General features: G+C 47.8%; 1 protein-coding gene across 4 annotated transcripts; it reads right to left on the bottom strand.

Annotated features, from left to right (window-relative positions):
* Window positions 1-1,066: 1,066 nt before the first annotated feature.
* Window positions 1,067-23,246, bottom strand: EXOC3 (exocyst complex component 3). Of its 4 annotated transcripts, none has more exons than XM_045848057.1 (13): window positions 23,189-23,246; window positions 21,474-21,668; window positions 19,486-19,705; window positions 13,062-13,743; window positions 10,780-10,897; window positions 9,850-9,975; window positions 8,695-8,795; window positions 6,815-6,925; window positions 6,587-6,737; window positions 5,580-5,702; window positions 2,962-3,123; window positions 2,313-2,440; window positions 1,067-1,494 (listed from the first exon to the last, which is right to left on the bottom strand). In XM_045848057.1, the coding sequence occupies exons 2-13, from the start codon at window positions 21,615-21,617 to the stop codon at window positions 1,323-1,325; spliced, it is 2,238 nt and encodes a 745-aa protein (XP_045704013.1). In that variant the 5' UTR covers window positions 21,618-21,668; window positions 23,189-23,246; the 3' UTR covers window positions 1,067-1,322. The 4 variants fall into 4 exon arrangements, with proteins under 4 accessions (XP_045704013.1, XP_045704012.1, XP_045704015.1 ...); XM_045848056.1 differs by lacking the exon at window positions 23,189-23,246 and adding an exon at window positions 22,702-23,180; XM_045848059.1 differs by lacking the exon at window positions 23,189-23,246 and adding an exon at window positions 22,781-23,180.
* Window positions 23,247-25,033: the final 1,787 nt, after the last annotated feature.

The raw sequence follows: 25,033 nt of genomic DNA, 5'->3' as shown, positions 1-25,033 counted from the left end.
ACAGCCAAGAGACCATCGTATGACCAGAGCAGGACACCAGCCAGAACCCGTGCCACCTGGGTCTATTATTCTCTAAGTGGTCACACTGGACATCTATTCCAGAAGTAACTTGGAGTGAAAATAAATGCATTTTTATTATTATAAGGGGCAATAACTAATGATTATTAACAATCGAAAGTATTTACTGAGCATTGCTAGATGCTGTTTAAGGCATCTCGTAAGTAGGGAACCAGATTAACACGTGTATCAAGAAACTGCACATCAGCTAGATGTCTTTAGGAAGAATACACCTATTCCAAGCCAGTTACTACTCATAAGAACTGAATTTTTAGTTACTTACTTCCACTTCAGTTTTGACTCTTCCCAGAAAGTCCTATTTGCGAATTTCTCAGGTCTCGTGAAGACGAGCGCACCACACCAACGGTGCTGTCAGGGACAGGTCTCAGAAGAAACAAGCCTGTCCACGGGCACCTCGGAGGCTTAGAGCAGCCCGACCCCACGCGCACATGCCGTCCGGCGGGAAGTTGCAGCACAGGCGTCTCCCCCAGCCACGACCCTCCTGCCTGAACTGGCCAGTCCCTGGGACCCCGAATCAAGGGTGGAGGGACCTGTGACAGGGAAACAGGAGCAAACACCTCCGTTTCCTATTTCAGTCAGCAGCGAAGCTAGACCAGAGCACTGCCACCTACGAAAGCCTGCTCACCGGGAGGGCAGTGCGAGGCTGGGGAGGCACTTGCAGGGGCTCACTGTTTGTCCTGGGTGGAACTTTCCTGGGCTTGGTACAAAGATCACTGTGTAGAATGAAGCTATGGCTGAAGGCAGCCAGGGGCAGACAGCTGAATGACAGAAAGAGGGTCTCAGAGACTGTGTCAGGAACAAGCAGGGCCCACAAATCAGACACACCCAGGGCTACTGCCTATTCAGGTGATGAGCAGTGGGCCAAAGGGATGCCAGTGGGACTCCCCCCGCCCCACTCAGGTGGGTGAGGGTGGAGATGGCCTTCAGATGTAGCATCTGGGCCCTTTGCGGCCATGGCTAGTAAGAAAACCCCAAAGCCAGGCAACTCTAAGTTCCCCGCAGCGGTTACTTTTATTGAACAGAGGCATCCAAAGTGCTGACACTGCAGAAGAGAGGGAGGCTGAGAGACAAACAGGAACAGCCAGCCAGGACCCTGCTCACAAAGCCTGTCCATGACGAGAGGGCCAGAACCCACCACCAGAGCGCCTGTCTCTCAGGAAGCCTTGTGCTCGGCATCATGCATCCCTGGCTGTCACTCTCGGGGTGATGAGTGCGGGACCAGCTTCAGGCTGGAAACTGAGAGGCTACTTGAGCAGCTTGGCCACATTCAGACTGGGAACTATGATTTCTTTGAAGATGGGCACGTAGTTCGGATTTGCCTGCGTGGGGCCCTGCTCCAATGTCTCGATGATGGTCTGCTTCATGTCCCGGCTGGCATCCCCTCGCATGGCCAGCAGAGCACCGATGTGGTCGTCTCTGGGAAAGCAGGGATAATGGGAGGGGTGCATGGGAGGATGCACTGAGCTGCTCACCTGGAGCCTTACTCGAGCTCCCCACCCCCACCCCCCGCTGCGGCTCAGCTGACACTGAGGGTCCCCAGAACAGGGTCACCAGCTACAAGTGAAAGGCATGTCTCCCGTCCCATCAGAGGGAGAGAAGCCCAAATTTTCATATCATAACATGGTCTTCCAGTCTATAACTGCAAAGTTTTTTAAAGGTTGCCTTTTTAAATCTTTGTTTAATAGACTAACTAACTAGAACAGGAGGACCCTGGAGAGCACAGGACCATCGGTTCTTCCCGCTCGGAGCCAACCCAGAGCAACCGCAGGAGGAGAAGATGCTGGGAGGCCACCTGGGTGGGTGTGCAAAGGCTGCAGGAGCCTGCAGCCAGCCCCGTGGGCAGGCCCCTTTCCCCACAAGGGCTGGAAGGTGTCCTGGCCAAGCACAGAATGCAGGCTCCCTTTTCTGAGTCCACCACAAGCACAAGGTAAGCTTCCTAAAACCACTCTGCTCAGCCACTTTCCCACCCACATCGAGTCCCAGTCCGGCCCCACCCACTCTGACACTTGGGAGGAACATGAACAGGGCTGGCAGAGGGCACATGAAATGCAGGCACGTCCGCTGTCATTCTCAGAAGCCCACTCTGCCTACAACTGTAGTCTGCACAGCTCACCTGTGAAGGAGCCCAGAGCTGCCACACTATCACCCCTCAGGGACACACCTAAAACCCAGGACCCTTGGAATGATCCTGCTGCTCTGCTCCCCGAGTTCTAGTTGAGACAGGAGGCCATTACCTGATGTCTGGGTATTTGCTGACCAGAGTCGAAACTTCCAGGTAGAGCAGGGACGGGTCTGTCAGCTTAATCACTTCTGCAATGGCGTCGATCGTATCACAGTACCCATCCACTTCTTCGCCGAAGCCCTAGAAGTGAGTGTAGAGGTCATAAGCAGCACGCAGCACCATGACACCTCGGGCCAGACACAGGCTGGAGCCTCTCAAACCCTCCCTCTGGCTGAGGATGCCTGGCTGGCCAGCCCATTCCCTCCTTTCACGTAAACATCAAGGAGGTTCCCACAGGGGGTCGTCCCCATGGGGGCACTAAGCACAGAGACGGGGCTGGGGGCTGGGTGGGTCACGAGGTCAGCTCAGCCCCGCATGAGGGAAGGGACGGATGAGTATTGTGTCTCAGAGCTGAAGTCTGGTTACGTGCTGACACCAGAAGTCTCGAAGCTATTGCCCTGAGCACATGTGCCCCAAACACGGGTCAGACAGATCTCTATACAGATTCTCCTGCTAACACAGGAAACAAGAATTAGTCACTTGGTTCCTGACATGACTGATGAACTGGCCTGAAAGTCCTATGGGTGGAAACTGGAAGAGCACCCACAGTGATACTTTTTAGTGGCAGCAACTCTGAAAGGGCATGAGGCGGTGGCACTCACAGACGCCAGCTTGCGGAACAGGAACCGCAGCTGCTCAGCCTCCCGGACCATCCTTTCGGCCCCCTCCTTGCGCTCCTCAGGGCTGCGGAAGGAAATGCGCTTCTGCATGACAGCCCGCAGGTACTCCACCACCACGCGTCGGTGTGCTTCGGCCGTCATCCGCTGGGGAGCAGAGACATGTCAGCTCCTCGGACACATGGACTTCCATTTAAATCTAGGTCAACGTGTGAACAGAATGCATTCCTTCCCATTTCCCATCAGTACAGATGGCAGGGCTTCAGAGTAAGTAAATAAGCACATCTGACTTTTAATTATAATTTTTACTTTAGAAAATCATACCAGCATTCACTCTGAAATCCAACGATGAAAAGGAATTGCACAGGCAGGGCCCAGCACAAGCAAGAGCCGTGCAGATGGGTGCCAATGGAGCTGACGCTGCGCCTCAGATGCTGACTGTGCCTCCAGAGGACAAACAGAATAAAGGTCCCCACATACGGCCTGCCTGCAGCCTCACACGACACGTCCTTTTAGCAGCATACATCGCTGCAGGGCGGTTTCCTGCCAGGCGTGCCAGCATAGCACGTGCTTTTCCCAGACCCAGACCACTCACGGGGCCTCATGCCCACCCCTCTGGGTAACCCCAGCCAACTCCTCTAGCTGTCTCATCTTGCACGTATCTCAGAGCACTTCATCGCAGGGTGGAGTTTGGGGTCAGCAGGGAAACTGGGGACCCTGGGCCAGGCCCCAGCTCCAACCCTCACAAGTGGACAGGCTCCAAAGGACAGACGTGCAGGAAGCACACACATCGTGCCTCATCCACAGAAGCCTGTTTAACAACCAGGAAAATGGTGACAGAGCTTTAGAGGAAGGAGGAACCCCGAGTCCATCCATCTGAGGACATGTCAGAGAAGGCCATGGTTCTCCCCACAACACATGTGGACACAACGCAGACCCCAGCTCCCACTGAGATCCACCCCCAGTGGCACGTGGGCACCAGGTAGTCATCCCACAATGGTGCAAATAAAACTGCACTGACGTGACGAGTGGCATCACAGCTCCAGACCAAACAGAGCTGTGCCTACCTGGGAAAGCTGGGTGCTCTGCTCCCTGTGCCAAAGGGAAGGGGAACCCAAGGACCCCAAACAAGACAAGCAAGATAGCACCCAGCACCTGCCTGGGGTTGTGGCCAAGAGCAGGGTCAAAGGACTGTGCTCCGGTCCACAGCCCAGGCTCTTGGGACAGCAGACGCCCTCACGTGAGGCATGAGCATCACCACACTGGGAGACAAGCCACCAGGACCGGGAGTCTGCAGGGACAAGCTCCCGGCCTGGGGACTCCACACACAGACCCCAGACATCGACAGTTAAATAAACATACAAAATGTTTAAAGAAATAAAAACTGGAACTAAAACCTGTGTAAGCAACAAGAAATTTGAAAATGACCAGAGCTGGCTGATCCCACCAGACCTCTAAGCACCAGAGCCTCCTGACAGCTGTGAAGGGACCCATCGGTCAGGTGGACTTAAAGCACCTGGGTCTCCCTGCAAGTATTATTTTTAATGGCAGTTAGAAGAATTTCTTTTAAGATTTGGAATTAGACACAGATGCCCACTGGGCTGGGTGTCCAGCACAGCAAGGCATGGAGAAGACATAAAAGCTGTAAGGACCAGAAATGAACACATGCAATGTCAGCGTTCATGGATAAAACACCTGTCTGCCTAGAGAACTGGAAAGATGTGGAGACACATCCTAGGAACACTAGTTAGTTTTACAAAGTGTCTGGATATGAGGTCAACATATCAAAACCACTTCATTTCTGTAAAAAAAAGAAAAGCTAGAAACCCTGATTTTACAAATGAAACTTTTAAAATTTATTTATTTATTTATTGTCAGAGAGGGGAAGGGAGGGAGAAAGATGGAGAGAAACACAGATGTGTGAGAGAAACATTGATCAGTTGCCTCTCGCATGCCCCCAACTCAGGACCTGGCCCGCAACCCAGGCACGTGCCCTGACCAGGAATTGAATCAGCGACCTTTTGCTCCACAGGGTGAAGCCCAATGTACTCAGCCACGCCAGTCACGGCCAGATTAAACTTTTAATAACAACAATAGCGAAAACTACACAAGGCTGGGTGCACATGAAAATAGGCCCTAGCCCTGGATGAGGACATGGTGGCATTGTGCGGTTAAGACTTGGAGGAGACTAAACAGTAATTAACACAGGAACTCCCTGTTATCACGGGACCTCTGCAGACTGGAGGAAGTCCAGTAGCCAATGTGTCTTGATGGGTACCTGGACTGAGGACTGCCCTTTCTCCCTGCCGTCTCATCAGAGCCATGGCCACTGCCCCACCACCCACGGGGGATCAGGTCTGTGGCTGTGTGTCAGTGTGGCTTTAGTGGGGTGTCAGGAGCAATGAAGCCAGAAGATGGTCTCAGTCTTCACTAAGAGGCGCCATCACCTCCACCTCCAACTCATCTTTAGACACCGACGTCTCCTGCCTTGGGTTAATAAAACCAACTCCGAACTTCCACTCACAGAACTAATTTGACACTGAACGCTACACAAGATGCCACGTGGGCTCCAGCATGCCAGTGACTGTGCCCCACACTCTTACCTTTTTATATGGCTTTTTAATTTTGGCAAAATCATTGAAATAGTCTTCCACGGTGACACAGATGATGTCTACAGCATTTGATCCCAACAGCCACTTTTTTGTCATTAGGTCACTGAGATGTGGCTAAAAAGCAGACCACAGAAAACATCACTATGACACTGAGATCCTGGCATCGGGAGGGGTGTGCTGCATGTCTGCCTGATGTGCTGCTGTGAGCGACAGTACCTGGTAATCACAAGCACTACTGGTGTGTAACCTGCAAGTGTGTACTTTAACCACACGGGACTCAGACCACACGCACCTGTGATGTATGCAGGTATCTGTGTGCACACATTTCACCTTTAAGGACTGACTATATATAGAGTTGGGCAAAAGTAGGTGTACAGTTGTGTGTGGAATTTTATTCTTGTATTATTAATTACTGTCATTTTATATAAAAATAATACTTTTTGCCCCACCCTGAATTTATCATACAAATATTCTGTAATTTACCCACCCTATTCTGATGGACATTTAAAATTTTTCACATTTTGCAATTTAAAAAAATGCTGTAGTGACTTTGTACTCTTCTGCAGGTAAAACTCTTATAAGTGGAATTGTTCAAAAAGCACGCAAACTAAACCCTCAATTACCTGTTTCAAAACTGTCCTCCAAAAACTGCACAATTCACATTCTGCACAGAACACAAGACTGTCCCTTTGCTCATGCCCTCGACAACACGTTTGCAATCCATGCCATCTTGGTAAGTAACAAATAATATTTTTTATATCTGTATTTCTTTGCCATCAAGATTCTGCTAAGGAATATAGCAGTCTTCCTGTGACATGGTTCTAGGTTATAATCCACTGATGTTTACCGGGAGTCTCTATTCAGTTGTGCAGCAGGACCAAAACTCAGACCTACACCACCCAGGGCATACCACGTCACAGAAAAGCCACAGCACTTTTACTGCGACTGAGGATGAAGGCAGGCGCACTCAGCTCGGGCGCACGGCCAGAGAGCCCCACCTCCAGGTCCAAGAAGACCTCCTCCAGCAGGCTGCTGCAGCCCTCTTTCGCGATGGCATCTAGAATCCCGTCCATGCTCGGCTGGCTCAGAGACATGCCTTCTTCCACTTCGTTTTTTAAGTACTTCTTCTTTAAACTGACTATGGATTCTCTGCAAAGGAAGAGTTGCAGCTCGGTGAGGCGGCTGAGTGTCCTCACAGGCCTGTCTTTGACCCAACAGTCACTTACTTGAAGGTCTGGCAGTTGTTGATGATGGCAATCACGTACTGGACGTAGCAGTGAGGGTGCTGCCGGTTCCTCAAGTGCTCCTCCTTATACAGCTGAGCTTCGTCTTTGTATCTGAGGACGTACAACCCACAGCAAATACTATCAGAGGAAAACCTGCAGGTGTTTCACATGCCACACTGACTTCACTCATAATATGAGGCTTACATCACTAACGATTGACCAGACGAGTCTTTAACACAAAAAAAGAAAATTTGGTTGCTCTGTACTAATAAAAGAACAGAGAAATTGGTCATTTTAAATGAATTATTAAAAATTAATTTCATGTCAACTCTTTGAAATAGGGTTCTGATTATAAAAATATTCTGGAATATTTGATTGAGTCATTTGGAAAGTATTATTTTTTTCTGACATAATTTGCCTAGAAATTTATAAAACGGGAACACTATCAAGTATTAGATAAAATGTCCCCTTCTGAAACTCTCCCTGAAGAAATCAAATAAAAAATAAATGAGACTCTTTAGATGTCACGAAAACAAACAACTGAGAGGGCTACACGTTTTATTTTTTAACTAATTATGGAGATCCTCAAACATGTACAGGAGTAGAACAGTACAACACGCTATAGATCTTAAAAAAAAATGAAAATTGGCAACTAAAGGGAAATATTCAGTATTCTACCTTTCTGTCCAAAGTGTGGTTCAGGTAATCAAATGGCTGAGGAAATGAGAAAAGCTTCCTCTTTACAGAAGAATCCAACCTCACTCCTCTAATGAAATGACTAATTCCGGCCGTGTCCCCCAGATGGATGGCCGACGGGAACTCTGAGGGGCCTCCCTGTTGGCGCCGAGCCACCAAAGCAGGATGGGAAGACACGCGTCTCCTGATGTGCTGCCGTGTGGAACACACATCCCACCTGCACAGGGCTCTTACAGCATGATAGTACGGGGAATTCCTAAGCTGCTAGAGACAACTTGTGGTTGTGAGCAGATGGCAGTCCTGTGCTGGAAGATGCTGGTCACTCTACAGGACAATGTGCACTGTGCCAGTGGCTTATAGAAGGGAAGGGACTGTTCTCCTGCGTCACGGACATGAGGACTGGAAAAACCACATGTGCTGTAGAATATGTAATTATACAGATATGTATGCGACCACTGGGAAAGCCCAAATACAAACTTGGTGTCAGATGGTCCCGTGGAGTGATTGTGCAGTTTTATGTGGGCTGATAGCCATGTAGTTAGGGCAGAAAATGCAGGGGAAATGCCTCAATGTCTGGGATTTTCTTTAAAGTTACTTCAGCAGAGAAAGAGAGCACAGGGGAGAAGGGAGGGGGAGGGTGGCCGCATGAGGCAAGGGGTGGCTTTAAAGGGACAGCTCTTGAACCTGGATGATGGGTAAACAGTTTTTTATGTCATTCTTTCTACTTTTGCACAGGTTTAAAAATCTTCTTCATGAACAATTCCAAGGGAGGGGGTATCCTGGGGGTACAGTCCCTCTGAGCCCCCCATCTAGGGCTGGCTCAGCTGGGGATGCCTCCCAGCAGTAGGAGCCACCGCTCCCGGAGCTGTCCACCCCGCCGCAGAAATTCAGACTACAGGAAGGACAAGCGTCTCGGGAGAAGCTCCACCTCCAACCCTGCGGCATGCTGACAACACTGCTGGGGGTGGCACGGATCAGACCTGGGGTCTCAGGGGTCTGGGGACACATACCCAACAGAAGGTAACAAGGAAAGGCTGCCTTTCTAAACGATAAAATAAGGCAACTACAGTCAGCCCAGGCTTAAACTCTTTTTTAATATAAGGCATAACAGGACCAACACAGTTTTGCCTCTGATTTTTAAAAACATGTATTTTCTACATTAATACAATGGCAAAAATACATACCTACTTAAGAAAGAATTCATTTGCTGAAGACACAAACCTAGTACCTTTGTTTTCAAATCTTCACTTATCTGAGCAGCAACTTGAAGATTCTGTTCAAACATCTAAAAATTGGAGAATGGATGAATTCTAACACAAACTCACAAGAGCACAGGTTTCCTATTATATAAAACCCCATCTGCTAACTGTGAGTTAGGATAGTCCAAATTCAGAGAAAAAAATGAAACCATGCAAAAAATAAAGTTAAACAAATGACTTTCTCACCGGGTAAAAAAAGCAAGCGAATCATTTCCTAATTGCCTATAAACAGGCAGGTCTCCTTGAAGGGGAAGCTGGCAAGGAGATGGGGGCCCATGAGGTGACATGGGTGCTGCCCAGTGACTAGTGATGTGGATTTCTTAAGAAGAATTAGGACATATATTGGAGCTAAGGAAAAGTGAACTTGAAAAGACAGAAGAGCCAGCAGGCAAAGCTCACCCCAGGTCCTTGTTGCAAATGGGCTGTTATGATGTGAGAATAAATAAAGAATTAAAATAAAGAAAGGGTGAGGACCAATCTGTGGCTAAGTGTTGCCTGGAGAAAACCACCACCAGTACCCATTTCTGCAGGCTAGAGCCCCAGAACCGACAGCAGTCAGAGTGTCATATGAATATTCCAACAGGGCTCAGGCCTTCTACTGTCATCCACTCAACTGAAAAAAACTGCACAGGCCAGAGAAAAGGAGAAGGGCACTGGGTACACTAGCAGGTGGCCAGGCATTCAAAAGTATGTTATCTGTAAGAATGCATGATTATTGTTAAAATCTAAGGGACTCTTCCCCAACTCCATCAGGTTAGACTCAATTCTATGGCATTTATAAAGTCATTTACAATATCAGGATACTTCAAACAAGCAAACTCAAATCCAAGTGTTACACTCAAATAACAAAGAATTCAGTTCTGGTTCAAGTGCAAAAGGATTAGGAAAACTAAAGTGACCCTAGACAGATCTCCTTGGCAGGTACAACGCTCAGTTTCTTCAGCTTCAGAGAGAGGACCCGAGGCACTAGGCAGGATTCTTTCTATCTTCACTACAAAATGAGGCACTTGGCGTTCGTTTGTAAAACCCACAGACCCTGTTAACTACCCAGAAGTGAAACTCAGAATCCACAGGTGGTACCTGGAAGACAATGGCCGGTAATGTCGTCTGGTAGTACCCGTCTTGGTCAGCTTCAGGCTCAGTCTCTTTTATCCAGTCTTTCTTATCTGTTTCTAGAGCTTTGCGCAGCCAGGCAATGATGTTTGACTAAGGAAGTTTGGCAGCAGAGGGAGGGAGAAAAGAATATGACCTCTAAGCCAAGGATACACTGGTGCAGCCGCAGAAACCAAACACAGCACGCTCAGAATTCCTGTTCCCAAACAAGGGATGCCACAAAAGCCACCCAGACAGCCAACTCCACAGCAGCAGTGCCCCCACCAGCCTCCATGCTTTTGGTCAGGTTTGTCAGAAGTACACAGAAGACCAAGACAGACCTGTCCGTGGAAGACCGGACACCAGCACCTTCACCTCATGTGCACAGAGCCACCACCCAGCTTCCACGGCGTGGGCCTCTGCATATCAGAACGCTGTGCGGTGAGCAGGCTGGAAGCAGACCCTGCCTTCATCTTACTCTGAGACTGCCTGGGGATCGCTGGGCAGCATTTGGTGCCCTAACTGCCACCCTCTCATCCCCAGGCTCAATGCTAAGTGGCTGGCAGGCACCCCCACACGTCAGCAGGACATCCCGAGGTCTTGTCAGCCTGCTGGGGTCAGGACAGGCTCACTCCTCCAACCAGGGCCAGTTTCCATACCTGTGGAACGTGTGCCCCACACAATCTCCACATCCAGATCCAGAGATTGGGCCACTCCCCTCATCTAACTGGCAAGTGTATGTTTCAAGACCTAATTTCCCAAAAAGAGAGCCTGAGCATCCTTAGGAGCCAATGTCCAGGCAGGGTCTCACTCCCTTCTTTTGCACACTGGCATTGGTTCCAGGTCGACATGCAGAGACCGAAGCAGCGTCGGGGCACTAGACACAGACTGTTTGGGGCCACACGCAGCTCTACTCACAGTAAGAGTTGACATGTACGTGTCCAGCAGCTCAGAGACCACGTTTGGAGAAAGCAAAGGCTCCAGGCTGCTAACATCCACTTCTGGGGCCAACTCCACGTTTCCCATCATCTCTGTGCTATAAGAAACCCAGGAACGAGAAAGATTAAAAGCCAAGAAACAGATAGAAAATTCTAAGGGTTGCTACTTCTTTTCCGGAGGAGAGGCGGGGCCTCGGGCACTGGCCAAGGAGCCTGGGTGCCTGTGTCACAAGGTCCTGGAGGCCCCCTTGAGAAACAGGCCCAGTGCGGAGAGATCGTCTGTAGTACCGCAGTGCCTCCCATGAAGACCGGGGCAAATTGGAGGTGCTAAACAGGTATGTTTTATGTAACAGGAGAGTAATCTCTAGTGCAGAGAACGCGTGACATCCATATGCAACTCAAGTCAGCAAGGAAAATGTCACTGTATCCAGTCTACCATGCTTCAGAAGGCAGGGATATAGACTAACTTTCAGAAAAAAGTTTTCTTAAAAAACGGTTAATACCTGTGTATGTGGTTGGGTTCTTAAAGGTCCAAGGTTCAACTGCTCAGAAAATTCACATACCTTACGCTACATTCCCTAAATGTGTGTGTGTGTTTATTTTTATCATCATCTGAGGACATTTTTTTTCTTTTTTTTTTTTGAGAGAGTGAGAGAGATAGTGAGAAGAGACACATCAATGTGAGAGAGAAACATCAATTGGTTGCTTTCTCATTTGCACCCTGACTGGGGATTGAACCACAACCTGGGGTATGTGCTCTGACCAGGAATTGAACCTGTGACCTTTTGCTTTATAGGATGATGCTCCAACCAATTGAGCTACATTGACCAGAGCCCTAAATGTATATTTAAATGACACTAGTCCACTCTCTATAAGAAATCCAAGGTCTTCCTGAATAAAATGACACTTCATAAAATTATGCCAATGTCAAAAGATGATTCACTTAACCCAAATTATTACCCCCCCACCAAGAACCTTAATTCATCATGAAAATGTTTGCAGTACAAAAGCAGTTCAATTCTTCCCATGATAAAGTCCAATATGATGGAATGGGAAGACAACAGGAAACTGCCCAAGTCAGAAAAGTGCTTACCACGTACTGAGTGAAAAACAAAATCAACACACAAAACTCAGCATGCCACACACCCACCCCCCCATGTCAGATGGCTGGAGCACAGGCGAGGGAGGGCCCAGGGTCCAGATTTGAACCCTGTTCTACACTTGACTCGCTGGCTGTGTGGATGGGCACATTATTCCCTGTGCCTCATTCCCTCACATACAGAAGGAAGATAATCATCCAGTGCCTTCCTCAGGGGGAACACATACAGATCAAGGCTGCACGGAGATGACTGCCAGAGGGGGCAACCACGGCAGCCGTGGGCTCCCAGGCTGTGTGACAGCGGCACACAGGAGGTGACCAAAGCTGCAGCCACAAGGATCATCATTAAAAAGGTGAGATATTTCCTCTCTCTTTATATTTTTCTGCACTGAAAGTGTACACAGTATCTACTATAAGCTGTTGCCAAAAACAAAACATCCCAAAACCTTACTGCTAGAACAAGAGGTTTAATTAATTTCTACACACTAATGATAAGACTTAAAAAAAAAATTCCAATATAGTACCTAATACTGTTTTTTATTCATAAAACATTGTGTTTTCCTCTCAGCCAGATGATCTTAAACAACTTCACAATACCCAACCACTGTTCCGTCTTGTACCCTTTCACCCTTTCGTGAAGTGACATAGCCCCAAGGCTGAAATGCAAAAAGGACAACTGAATTTACCACCATACTGGTGAGAAAAAAGAAACCAAATCTGGGAAAGGAGTGAGGGCATCTCCTCACCAACCACAATGACTCTGAAGGACCTCCTGGGCCCATGTGTCCTCACCTGTCCACTGAAACCACCTGCTCGGTGTCACCTCAAGGAGAAAGTGGGTTAGTGTATAGTGACCCTTAGTACCACAGGATATCCAACCTGAACTGCTCAATGTGGACTGGATGTCAAGGGCAGAGGTACCACCCAAACATAAGGGCATTCACATGACCAGAGGCTGGGCCCTGACCTCAAGGACAAGCCCCCAGGGCCCTGACCTCAAGGACAAGCCCCCACAGAAAGATGACTTTTATCAACCAGAAAATAATGCCTGCGGTGCTGAGTACCTGACTGGAGCAAACCAACAGTGGCTGTCTAGAGAAGGTTGGTGTGTTTTTGTTATAGTTTCTACATAAAAAAGACACAAGGGGCAAAGTTAGTGTTACCTTGTGTAGGTGTTTAAGACCCAAGTCAACAGGCTCACAATTTCATTTGCTTCTAGGTCTTCCGAGGCCAGCTCCTGCATCCGTGTGGTCAGGGCCTGGTGGTACATGCTCAGGAGATTCCTGAAAATCTCATAATGGGGAGGAAAACACTGAACCATCAAGTTTTTGGCAACAGTGAGGTCATCTAGGACATACTTCCTTATAATTTCTAAGTGGCGAACGAGCCACATCTTGTCGGACTCCCTGGTGTCTGCCTGCGTGCCCTCGATTCTGGTAGTTACAGTTCTGTCCAAGATAGCAAACATCTTCTCCTTCCAGTTCTTGGGTCTCCCCGGAGGAACAAAGCCAGTTTGCTTTTTTCGATCAAGTATGCGCCTGTCAATCTTTTCTTCCCTTTCGATGATCCTGACAACAGACACCAGCAAGGTGGGGTCACGACGGACGGTGACCAGCGACCTCTGCAGCACCATCCACAGCTGCTTGGCCAGCTCGTCAGAGAGCCCCTGTGTGCTCCCAAAGTAGCTGTGGATGAGGGTCATGTCCCGAGTGTTCCCGCTGTCTATGCGGTACTGCTCGTACATCAGGCCGTCCCGGGAGCACTCCAAGTCCATTAGCTTCCGGTGGGCCTGCAGGAGCGCCCCTTGCTCTATGAGGTCCTGGGTTTCCCTCACGATCTCGGGCACTGGGGAAAAAGGCACAAGATGGCACTGTGAAAAACCACATACAGCTGTACAGGATTCTGGGAAGGTGGCAGAGGAGGAAGTACCAAGAGTCTGTCTCCCCCATCTGGGTAATTGTACTGACAGAATCTGCCTGATGTAACTACTGTAGAACTATAGAGTCTACTGAACTCTAGAGTCTTGCAACTTCCAAGGGAAGGCTCAGACAGGAAATTACAGTTAATTTTGTTCAATTTAAGCTCTCAGCACAACAGCAGCCACTGTCCCCCAGCAGCCACCACGCCTGCCACATGTCTCTACAGCAGCTTACATACAACTTGCAGGAGCCAGAGTATGCAAAAAGGGCCCTAACCTCCAAATACTGGGGACCTGCACTCCACTTGCTGATTGCTGTGCTTCTGATCACAGAGGTGCAGACACGAAGGTGGGTGCCATTGTTGCAAGCCCCTCCCTAACTAGGTGAAGTGACATCCAGAGCACTTACAGGACCAGTACCTTTTACCTCTTTCATTTTTCTCTTTTTCCCTTTTGGAAGCCAGATGTTTAAAGATTAGAGCATTCAAAGGCAACCTCATATAAAGGGAAATTTAGAAAGTGACTACATAGGCCCAGGGAAAGGTGCAAGCTCAGAAAAGACTCGAGAAGACCTTAAGTTTACATCTCAGGCTGATCCTCAGCACAGATAGCCTATAACAATAAAAAAAAAATCAAAAACAATAAACAAAAATCAGCATTCTTGGGGAGGAGGAGAATCTGATTTTGAGTTACCTAATTATTAAATTCAAACATCTCATGTTCAACCGAAAGAACCACAAGGCATACAATGATACAGGTGTAGGGATAATGGAGTCAGTCAGGCTCTGTGGCCCGGATGTCCATGCAACTGTGACTCAGCAGTGTTTGTATACCCTGGAGCAGGGCCCGCGTGAGCAGATTTAAGCTCTATCATATAACCAGAAGGTCAGCTATTGACACCTGCCGGCTTTGTGTTCACACAGTATACAAGGGAGCAGGGACTCTCTGCGGTGCTACTTGTGGCTTGTGGCACATTCAGATTGTCCCGCCCAGAATAGAGGCGTGTCAGACATGCTGAAGGCTCCTCCTATTTTCTTCTGTCTGCCCATATCCCATGTGAACCTGCCTCGGCTGGAACACTAGCAGGACTACAGGGAAGTATGAAGGTTCAAAATAAAAAATAAACCAACAGAAACTGTCCTTGAGAAAGACTAGATGGGATATTTATTAAACAAAAGCTTTAAAACAAGCTTTAAATATGATGCTCAAAGAACTAAAGGAAGACATGGAGAACATTAAGAACATGACAAATGAACAAAATGGAAACATATATCAGGACATAAAAAATTAAAAGAACCCCTGCCCCCAAATTTAGCAGCTAAAAATAATAACTGAAATGAAAATTTTACTTTAGGGATTCAAAGACAGATTTGAGCAGACACAAGAGGGAATAGGTAAACTTGAAAATGGTACAACAGAAATTATATAGTATGAGAAACAGAAAGAAAAATGACGAAAGAAGAGTGAACACAGCTAAAGGGACCTCTGGGGCACCGTCAGGCAGACACGTGTACACCGTGGAGATCCTAGATGAAGAGAAGGGAGGTAAGGGGAAGAGAGAATATTTGAATAACAGTAAAAATTTTACTAAATTTGATGAAATACATCAATATAAACATCCAAAAGTTCAAAAAACTGCAAGTAAAAAAAACTCAGAGACCCACACTAAGACCTCCAAACTGCAGAAAGCCAGAGACAATGAGGGAATCTTGAAAGCAGCAGGAGGGAAGCAACTCATTACATACAAGAGATTATCAATAAGATCGTTAGCAGATTTCTCATCAGAAACTCTGGAGACAAAGGACAGTGGGCTGGTATATTCAGGGTTAAAAAAAATTGTCATCCAAGAATCTTGTATCTGGCAAGACTATACTTCAGAAGTGAAGGAGAAATTGAGACATACCTAGACAAACAAAAGCCGAGGGAGCGCATGACCACCGGATCTGCCCCCCAGAAACGCTCCAGGGAGTCCTACAAGGTGAAGTGAAAGGACACCAGACACTAACTTGAAGCTGTGTGGAGAAACGACTATCTCAGGAAAGACAACAGATGGGTAATTGGAAAAGTCACTATTTTTGTAAATTTGGTTTGTGACTTTACTTTTTACTCTACATAATTTAAGAGACTAATACATTTAGAGAAAATAAAAATATTAGTCCAAAGCTCGGATTGCTGTAACTTTGGTTTATAATTCTACATTTTGCTTTATACATAATTTGAGAAACTAATGCATTAAAAAAACTATCAGTCTATTTTTGGACACATAATGTATAAATATGTAATTCTGTGACATCAATAACTGAGAGGAGGTGAGGACAGAGTTGCAGAGGTAGAGTTTTTATATCACTAAAATCAAGCTTGCATAAATTTAAAGTATTATAACTTTAGGATGTTAAATGTAATCCCATGGGAACAACAAAGAAAACAGCTATAGAATATACACAAAAGGAAAACAGAAGAGAATTAAAATGTTTCAGCACAAAAACATCCATTAAACACATAAGTAGACAATAATGCAGAACATAAAGGATAAAAAAGCTCTAAGGCATATAGAAAACAAATGGGAAAATGACAGAATTTTCCCTCCTTATCAGTAATTTGAAAGGCAAATGCATTAAATAATCTTTTGGAATAAAAAGTTGGGTAAGAATCACACCATCCAACTTTATGCTGTCTACTAGAAACTCACTTGATATCTAAAACCATAAACAGATTGAAAATGAAAGGATAGAAGGATATTCCATGCAAAGAGTACCCAAACTAGAGCAGGGGCACCTATACGAATACCAGACAAAATATTGAAATTTTAAAAAACTACAAGAGACAAAAAAAATAGCGTATATTAATAAAAGGTTCAATCCAGCAAGGGTATACAATAATCTTAAACATGTATGCACCTAACGAGAGACCATGAAAATACTCACACATGAAGAAAAATCTGACAGAACTGAATGGAGAAACACAACTCTATAATAATACTTGAAGACTTCAATACACCACTCACAACAATGGCTAGAAAAATCAGACAGAAGAAAACAGAGGATTTAAGCAACACAATAAACCACTAGACTTAACAGACATATACAGAACAGTACACAATTGCACATACATTTTTATTAAGTGCACATGAGACCCAGGACAGACCATAGGTTAGACCACAAATTAAATCTCAATAGAGTTTAAAAGATAGGAATCAAACAAAGTATCTTTTGTGACAATGGATAAAATTAGCAACCTGTAACAGATGAAAATTCACAAATTTAAGGAAATTAAACAACATATTCTTAATGGGTCAAGGGAAATATCACAAGGGAAATGAGAAAATACTTATGGACAAATGAAAATAACAACACATATCAAAACTTACAGGCTGCAAAGAAAGCAGGGCTAAAGGAGAAGTGTACAGCTATAAACACCTAGAAAAAGATTTCAAATCAACAACCTAACTTTACAACTTAAGGAACTACAAAAATAATAAGCTAAACCTAAAATTACCCTGAAGAAAGAAAATCATTATGATTATAGCAGAAATAAAAAGTAGAGAACAAAAGAGTAATAGAGTATCAACAAAACCAAAATGTGGTTCTTTGTAAAGATCACAATTGACAAATCTTTAGCTAGATGGGCTAAGAAAAAGAGAAAAGACTCACATTCTAAAATGAGAAATGAAAGGGGAACATTACTACCAATTCTACAGAAAGAAAGAGAATGCCATGAACAACTGTAGGCCAACACACTGGATAGCCTAGAGGAAATGGCAAACTACTAGGAAGATACTGAGGCCTACTGAGACCAAACCAAGAAGAAAGAAAATCTAACTAGACCTCTGACCAGTAACAGGCTGACGGGAGGGGCAGTGGGGCACTATCACTTAATGTGTGTAGTTTCAGGGTTTTTTCCTCCAGTTTTGAGATATTGCAACTGACATATTGCACTGCGTGAAGAGGTTCGGTTTGTAAGATGACGAGTTCTGAAGATGGATGGTGATGAGAGTAGCACAATATGGAAGTACTTAAAACAACAAAACTGTACACTTAAAGTGGTGATGACAGTGCATTTTGTATTGTATGTACTTTCATTTTCAAAAAGTGGGGGGAACACTGCGTGCATAGCACTACTGAATTACAGGCGATGGGAAAAGTCTGGAGGGCGCCAAACAAGCACAGTGTCCTCCCAGGAAAAACTGACTCCTAACAAAAAAAAAACATATGACACAGGAACATTTGTTCACCAAGGGAATACAATTATTTTCAACTTCTGTGGGTAAATGTCTTCCAGTAAAGAAACGTTCTGGTCATTCGGCATTAGCTTTCCAAGGCGGAAGAAAAGGCTGCCAGTCAATAGGCAAGTGAGAGAGGAGGAAATTAACTAGGAAGGCGCTGGCTGGATGAAGGATATCCTGGCGTGAGGACTTTGTTCCAGCTCCAGGCAGTCAGCAGTCAGCAAGGGGAGCTGCTCCCTAGGCACCCACCATGGAGTCGGGAGTGCTGCTGTGCCATTAATGGGGGACATGAGAAGCAACTCAGAGCACAGGCCCAGGAAGATGAACAGGCACGGAGCAAGGGGGCCAGGCACTCAACATGCTGCCATCAGACACAGGTGTGAGAACAGGACCCAGATCACCAAGGTACGAGGTGGCAAGAAAAAGGCCTCCTGTGCTACGGATTCACAGCAGCAGGCTGGTAGGAAGAACTGTGCTGGGTGACACTCAGGGGTCAGGCAGAGTTTGGGGAAAGACAGAAAGAACTCACTGAGACCTGACAGGAGATAAAGGCAGAGAAGTGATTAGATCATCCCCGGGGTTCTTGCTGGGGTGCTGGTGAACCTGATGGAGGCAAGGGGACAAGGGGAGGGACCGGCTCCGGGCTGAGGGGCAGCACACAAGCAGCTTCCATCACAGCATCATGTGAGCATCAGCTGTGCTGAACACAAGAGGGAGCCCACCTAGGTGGCAGCTGACACTTCCCTGAATGGGCCCTGGAACGCTTTTCCTACCATTATGGAGGTGCTGGGAGATTACTCTGACAAGGTCCTTCCCACAGCTTCCTGCCCCCAGACTATCCCCACCAGCCCCAGAGCCTCCACCAGGTCTGGTTCCAAAGAAGACTGAGACTCCCGAGTGTGCTGCACACCTGCCCTCTGGGTGCCGGGGCTGTGCATACTCTTCCTCCTCCTGGGAACTGCCGCTCCCCTTAATCACCTCGCCCTCTGATGATTACTCAGTCTGTCCTGTTCACAGGGCCGTTTCTGTCACAGACCACAAGTTCCTGTCACCAGGGTGGTGCATCTCTATCCTTCTGTACCTGGCAGAGCCCCAGCTGGTCTATGGATCTAACAACGGCCACCCCACTGCCGAGTGAATGCAGCTCACACGGCAGTGGGTCAATTACTCACTCCTCTGTCCTGACCAGCACAGAGCTACTGGTCTTTACTTGCTCAGTTGATCATTTCTATCCATGTTCAAAATAAGAACCCAACTGTGCAAGTAGGAATCACACCTACTGCGCACTCTGAAACAGGTCTACAAGACACACTGCACAGAAGCTGGACCAGCTCTCCATCACCCACAGAGCAAGGAAAACCAGGCAAGAGCCATGGGCATGAGCACCAGCGGCACTCTGCCCTGTGATGCCCGCAGCGCCCACCTGCCCTGCTGTGGGCCCAGCTACCTGAGAAGATGTTCTTGAGGTTCTCCACGGCAGCAGCAAGCTGGCTGTGCCGCACCACGGCATCCTTCACGTCCTTCAGGCTCTCGATGGTGTTGATGCTCTGTCTCCAGTCCTTGCTGACATCACCCAAGGACCGCTGAATGTCCTTCACGTCGTTCAGTGCGTTGTGGAGCTGGCTCAGGCCTGTGCGCACCCCGTCTAACTGTGACTGGATAGCTGCCTGCGGGGCAACAGTGGGCAGTGAGCAGTGCTGGGCAGCCATGAACAAAGCTTCCCAAGAGAAATGCCATTTCAGCAGCAGGGAAGAGTCAATACCCAGAGCAAAGAGAGTAAAACTCAACAAAGTACCTAATTGATTCCCAAGAAAACTTTTTTTCATTGCTGCCTTGGAAAAAAACAATACCTTTTAAAGCTTTTTGAGAAAACCTCACACTTCTCATCCAGCCCCTCCACCTGAAGGCAATGGATGCCACTGTGGGTGCGCCTCAGGTCTCGTGGCCACCCCTTAAACAGTATCTTTAGAAAGACCCCCCGCCCCGCCGTGATTTCCCAGGTGCCTCTCAGTTTCCTAACGGGCCTTATCTCAGTGCAGAAGACTGTCAGGACTTGCTCATCAGCTTTAGAAATGAGGGGTCTCCTGCCATTCAGCCTGAACCAGACTCCACTCAAGAGGAGCCAGCCCCACTGTGCAGAGCTGGTGCATGTACGGTCCGGACTCATTCAACAGGGCCCCTGGCATGCCACCCAGTTAACTGTACACTCAGAAGGGAAGGGGCAGGACAGAGGACACAGGTGGAAGGGAGGGGAAAGACTAGGTAGCACAAAAGAGGCCAGGAACACCTTTAATCCAAGAGTTTTAAGTTGCATTTAGAAATAATTAACAAAAGACTACACAAGGTTTCTAAGTCACTATTGATAACCCTTAGTTAATCCCACACGTTTCTAGAACAGATTAAAATTCTGACTAAAAATGCAGCAAGTCCACACTTTAAAATTAATATGGAACTGCTGTTTCCAACCCATCCACGGTTTTGGGGTGCCTCCTTTGTACAAATGAATGGCCTCATTCTGTCTCACCAAGGCTGCCCTTACCTACCTGGATTCTAGTGTTTTCTAGTGGAGAGCTGACCTCACTGCCATATCAGTGTGAGAATTAACTTTCCTCAAAGACAAATCCTCAACCAGGGGTGTCCAACTTGTGGCCCATGGGCCACATGCAGCCCAGGATGGCTATGAATGCGGTCCAACACAAAATTGTAAATTTACTTAAAATCTTTTTTTTCGCTCATCAGTTTTCATTAGTGTTTGTGTATTTAATGTGTGGCCCAAGACAACTCTTCTTCTTCTTCTTCTTCCAGTGTGCTCCAGAGACGCCAAAAAGTTGGATACCCTGCGGCCATCCTGCTGCCTGTCACCACAGCAGCCCAGGGTTTTTAACATTTTTGTAACGATACTGCATGTGCATATTTTAATGAAACTTCCCCTTTTCATATGAGTTAGGTTGAAAGCCAACCCAAATCATAAAATATCTTGAAAAGAATGATTTTCTTTCTTGCCCCACTCGAACACACTCTTAATACCTGTGTCTAACTGTCTCCCTCCCTCCTTCCCCAGGGCCAGCAGAATACCTGGCCCACAGTCGGCCTGTTACAGCATGTGCTGAAGTGATCTACACAAAATATTCTCAGCGCGCACAATGTAGAAAAGCTTTGAAAAAGTTAAGTAGAAATTCCAGAAAAGATTGTGTGTTTTCATGTTTGCAATATTCCCACAATCTTATTTATAAATCTATAGACGGGTAATAGACTGTTGGAAGGCATGTGCTAAGTAGAGGGAATGCTCTGCTCTGCTCTGCTGCTTCCCAGGATCATCACTAAGTCTAATTTAGGAAAACGACAATAATGAAGCTAAGAGCCTAAAACTCAAAATAAGTGACTATGTCCCGCCTGGGGATTCAGCAGGTGCCTGTGGCCTCTCTGGCCTCGTACCTTTAATCTGGCCTCCACGGAGGCCTTTTTCCGGGCCTCTCTTCTGCGATACTGCTCCACTTTGTCCAGCTGGTCCGGGCGCTGAAGCATCCCAGCAACCCTTTGGACCGCTGTTGCAACAGCCTCCCGGTCAGTCTCCTTCATGGTTAAAAGGCAGATGGAATCTCGGACCCTGTCATACTAGAGTTACATATTCTGTGTGCAGAGGCAGAAGTATGTTAGCAAGGTAGTAACATCAGGTACACAACTCACCCCACCAACAGTCAGTTGTTTATAGTGAACTTACAAAGAGAGCATTTGATTAATCCAGTAAACCTGAAAGAACGCTGGACTACGACCACCAACCCCTTAATAATAAATACAAAACTTAAGAACTCAAGTATGGAGAAAGTTCTACAGTGGCATTCACAGGTATAAGATTTGAGCATATGGAGGATGTCTCTGAGTGGGTCAGTCTCCACGGCATTTCTCTTGCCCAGACGGGGCCAAGTTCTCATTTCCGGAGCTGTCACACCACCCCTTGGCCATGCTGGTGGGACAGCTGTACCAGAAGTGCTCAGTGGGGACACAGAGGCACAGGGACAGTACACCTCACCACCCCAGCAGAAGTCTCAGCACACAATCTACGATACCCCTCAAGAATCACAACTGTCTGTAGCACCCAGATTTGTTTCATACTACTTAACACGGCCAAGTAAACGAAGGTGAGAAGACAGAAGGCTGGGGTACAGCGTAAAGAAAGAGGTGCTGCCGAACCAAGCAAACCTGCCTTCAACCCCAGCTCCACCAACATCCTGGTCATGGAGTCAAAAGGGAGAGCTGGCGTCTGGCAAATGAGAGGATCAAACAGGAATCCATTCCCCTGGACTTCAACCATCGAGCCTCCAATTTCATGCATGTTTTCTGTACACAACTTCTCAAAGATATGAAAAAAGACCCACCCTCTCCCTAAAATTTCCATTCCCCATTCCCACGTTCTTACAGAAAAACACTGAAACCCACAGAGGATTTCCTAAGTGTTAAATAAGTCCTCTGCTTGTACATAATATGCCTTTTCTCTTTCAAGTGGAACTATATCACAACCACTGTCTTTCTTTTCTGATTATGAAGGTATGGACACCAATACAGAAAATCTGAACAGGCAACCCCGCCTTAAGTCCGCCATCGAGGGGCAGGCACTTCTGCCAGGGCTCCCATTTTTCCTTTGCATTCCAAAGTTGACATCCACCTGCATACATAACCCTGTATTTGCGTTGTTTCCTTGTTTCACTTTGACATGCTTCCAATATTGCCAGCGACATTAACACCTGTACGATTTTCACTGTGCGGCGGAGTGTCGCACAAGGAGGGGTCTCCAGTGGTCACAGGTGCGCAAAGCTTCAGTCCGCGCCTCGGGGATATGTGCGGCCTCAGCTCCGAATGACGTTCTAGGGGGCAGCCAAGCGCCCTCAGAACCGGACAGTCATCTCATGACGGAACCCCCAGTCGAGGGGCGACACCGCGCCCGCTCCGTCGGAGGAGACGACGACTGACTGCGGCCCGAACACTTCTGGGGTGACGGGACCGCGGTGGCTGCTACCACGGCTGCGCCACCCGCCTCCGGGGCCGCGCCCAGCCCGCCCGAGCCCGGGGAGGGACAGCGGTGGAGGTCGGCGACCACCGCCCGGAATCCCGCGTCCGCGTCCACCCCCGTCCCCTGTCCGCAGCCCCCTCACCGTCAAAACGGATGCTGCCCGCCGCCCGACCGGAATTGAGCGTTCCGCGACTACTTCCACTTCCGGCTGCACGACCGGAAGGGCGGGGCTGGTGGCGCCTCCGTCCACCGGCAGCACCCACCCGCAGAGGCTTCCAGGATCCACCTTACCTACCTCTCCCGTGGGTTGATTTCTGGTGGGTGGGGCCCTTCGGCCCTCTTCTATCAATGCACAGGCCGCCTCCCTCCCTCGGACCCGGTCGTCAGGACTCACCCTGACCCGCGCTGTTGTCCCGCACGTCCTCCGTAGCAATTTTGTGTGTGTCTCCACCACGGTGCCCACCTCTGATGCTCCCTGTTCATTGGCTACACCTGTCCTCCCGGCACAGTGTGGCAGGGCCCTGTCCCCAGACCAACGATTGGCGTGTGGCGGCTGTTTAGTAAATGAGCGTCACGTGTGACACCCGAACCCTCCGTGTCACTTGGCAGTTTCCTCATGAGATGTCATCGTTGCACCCTGGAATCTGATGCGAACTAAGCCCATCAGGGAGTACAAACAGATCAGAAAGGAGCAGCCCACCTAAGTCGGGCGGTCAGGGAATGCCAGAACGCGAGGCCATGGGCCGAGCCCATGGGTCTTGGAGAACGAAGTTGCCTCGTTGGCTGGGTGATAGAGTCGCAGGGCGTGAACTGGAAAGGAAGCCCAGGGAGTAGGGTCCATGTGTTACTCCTTGAAGGAGAAACATGTACTAGTAAGGCTTCAGGCTTGTCTGTTGTAGTGAGAAGCACTTTGCCTTAACTCGAACTGAAAAGGGAACCTTTCACTGTTACCAACTACTAGACTACCGATGGGCACCTCCTGGAAGTCAGGCGAGATGATACTAACAGAGCAGAGTCCTGAACAGGCAGGGAGTGAGCAGATCTGGAGGGGAGGCAGGTGGGGCAGCAGCAGAGGGGATGGGCGCCTGCACACACACATGTGAACACACGCATGCGTACATGATCCCACAAACATGCACACACCTGGGTGCACGGGGGTGGGGCAGAAAGATGGTGTGTGAGCCTCCCACCATTGCCAGGAATACTTTGTTAAAGTATTTTTTCATCCTTAAAAACTAGAAGAACAAAATATTGATTAAAAATCTTTTTTCACTTTTTTTTGCAAACCAAATAATTGAAACCCCTCCTATAAAACACTGAATAAAAATAGCAATCACCTATTTAAATGCACAGGAGAATTCACAAGCAAGCACAGGAAATGACCGGGGTGGTAAAGCAAAGAGGGGAGAGTGAGGTGAGTGAAAACTTCCCCTGGAGTGGGAGTGGGGGAGATAGTCCTAATGCCCAAGGTGAGGCACGGCTCCAGCGAGTGGACTCTGACCCTCCTCCATAGGGCCAGGACGCTCAAAGGGTGCACCAGTGTAAGCGTGGACCAGGGGAAACAAACAACAGCCCTGAAAACTAGTTTCTATCCGTTACTGGGATCCTGAGATTAAGGAAGGCACCCAGGAACTCAAAGTGAGGGGCCTGCACTTCACTTAGGTTTACACCCTCCTCAGGCTAGAAGCTCTCACTCAAACATCCATTGGCAGAAGCAAACTAGGAACATTTCTAGAGAAGCCCCTCCAATGTTGGCACGAGTAAGAAGTGAGGTGGCCTGTTCTGAAATGTCCTAAGACCCTTGTCAGTTCTGAGGGAATAGAGATCTTGGTCAGCTCCAACTGAGACCTTGTTAAATAGGCACATCCATGATAACCACTGAAGAGACAGAAACACAGTGGTGATTTCCAAACAAATGGGGAAAGGAACAGAGGAAACCTAGCAAACCCGCATGGACAGTAGGAAAGAGGAAATGCCAAAGGATCAT

The sequence above is a fragment of the Phyllostomus hastatus genome, unplaced genomic scaffold, assembly GCF_019186645.2.
Source record: "Phyllostomus hastatus isolate PE091 unplaced genomic scaffold, TTU_PhHast_1.1 phas_contig_58, whole genome shotgun sequence".
Lineage (NCBI taxonomy): Eukaryota > Metazoa > Chordata > Mammalia > Chiroptera > Phyllostomidae > Phyllostomus > Phyllostomus hastatus.
This window is presented reverse-complemented; position numbering and strand designations above follow the sequence as displayed.

Excerpts from the sequence above, each read along its gene's own strand:
- EXOC3 (XM_045848057.1), bottom strand. The coding sequence starts at position 21,617 with ATGAAGGAGACTGACCGGGAGGCTGTTGCAACAGCGGTCCAAAGGGTT. Across the intron at positions 10,898-13,061 it reads GTCTTAAACACCTACACAAG|CACAGAGATGATGGGAAACG; the intron begins GTAACACTAACT and ends GGTTTCTTATAG. Across the intron at positions 9,976-10,779 it reads CGTACATGTCAACTCTTACT|TCAAACATCATTGCCTGGCT; the intron begins GTGAGTAGAGCT and ends AAACTTCCTTAG.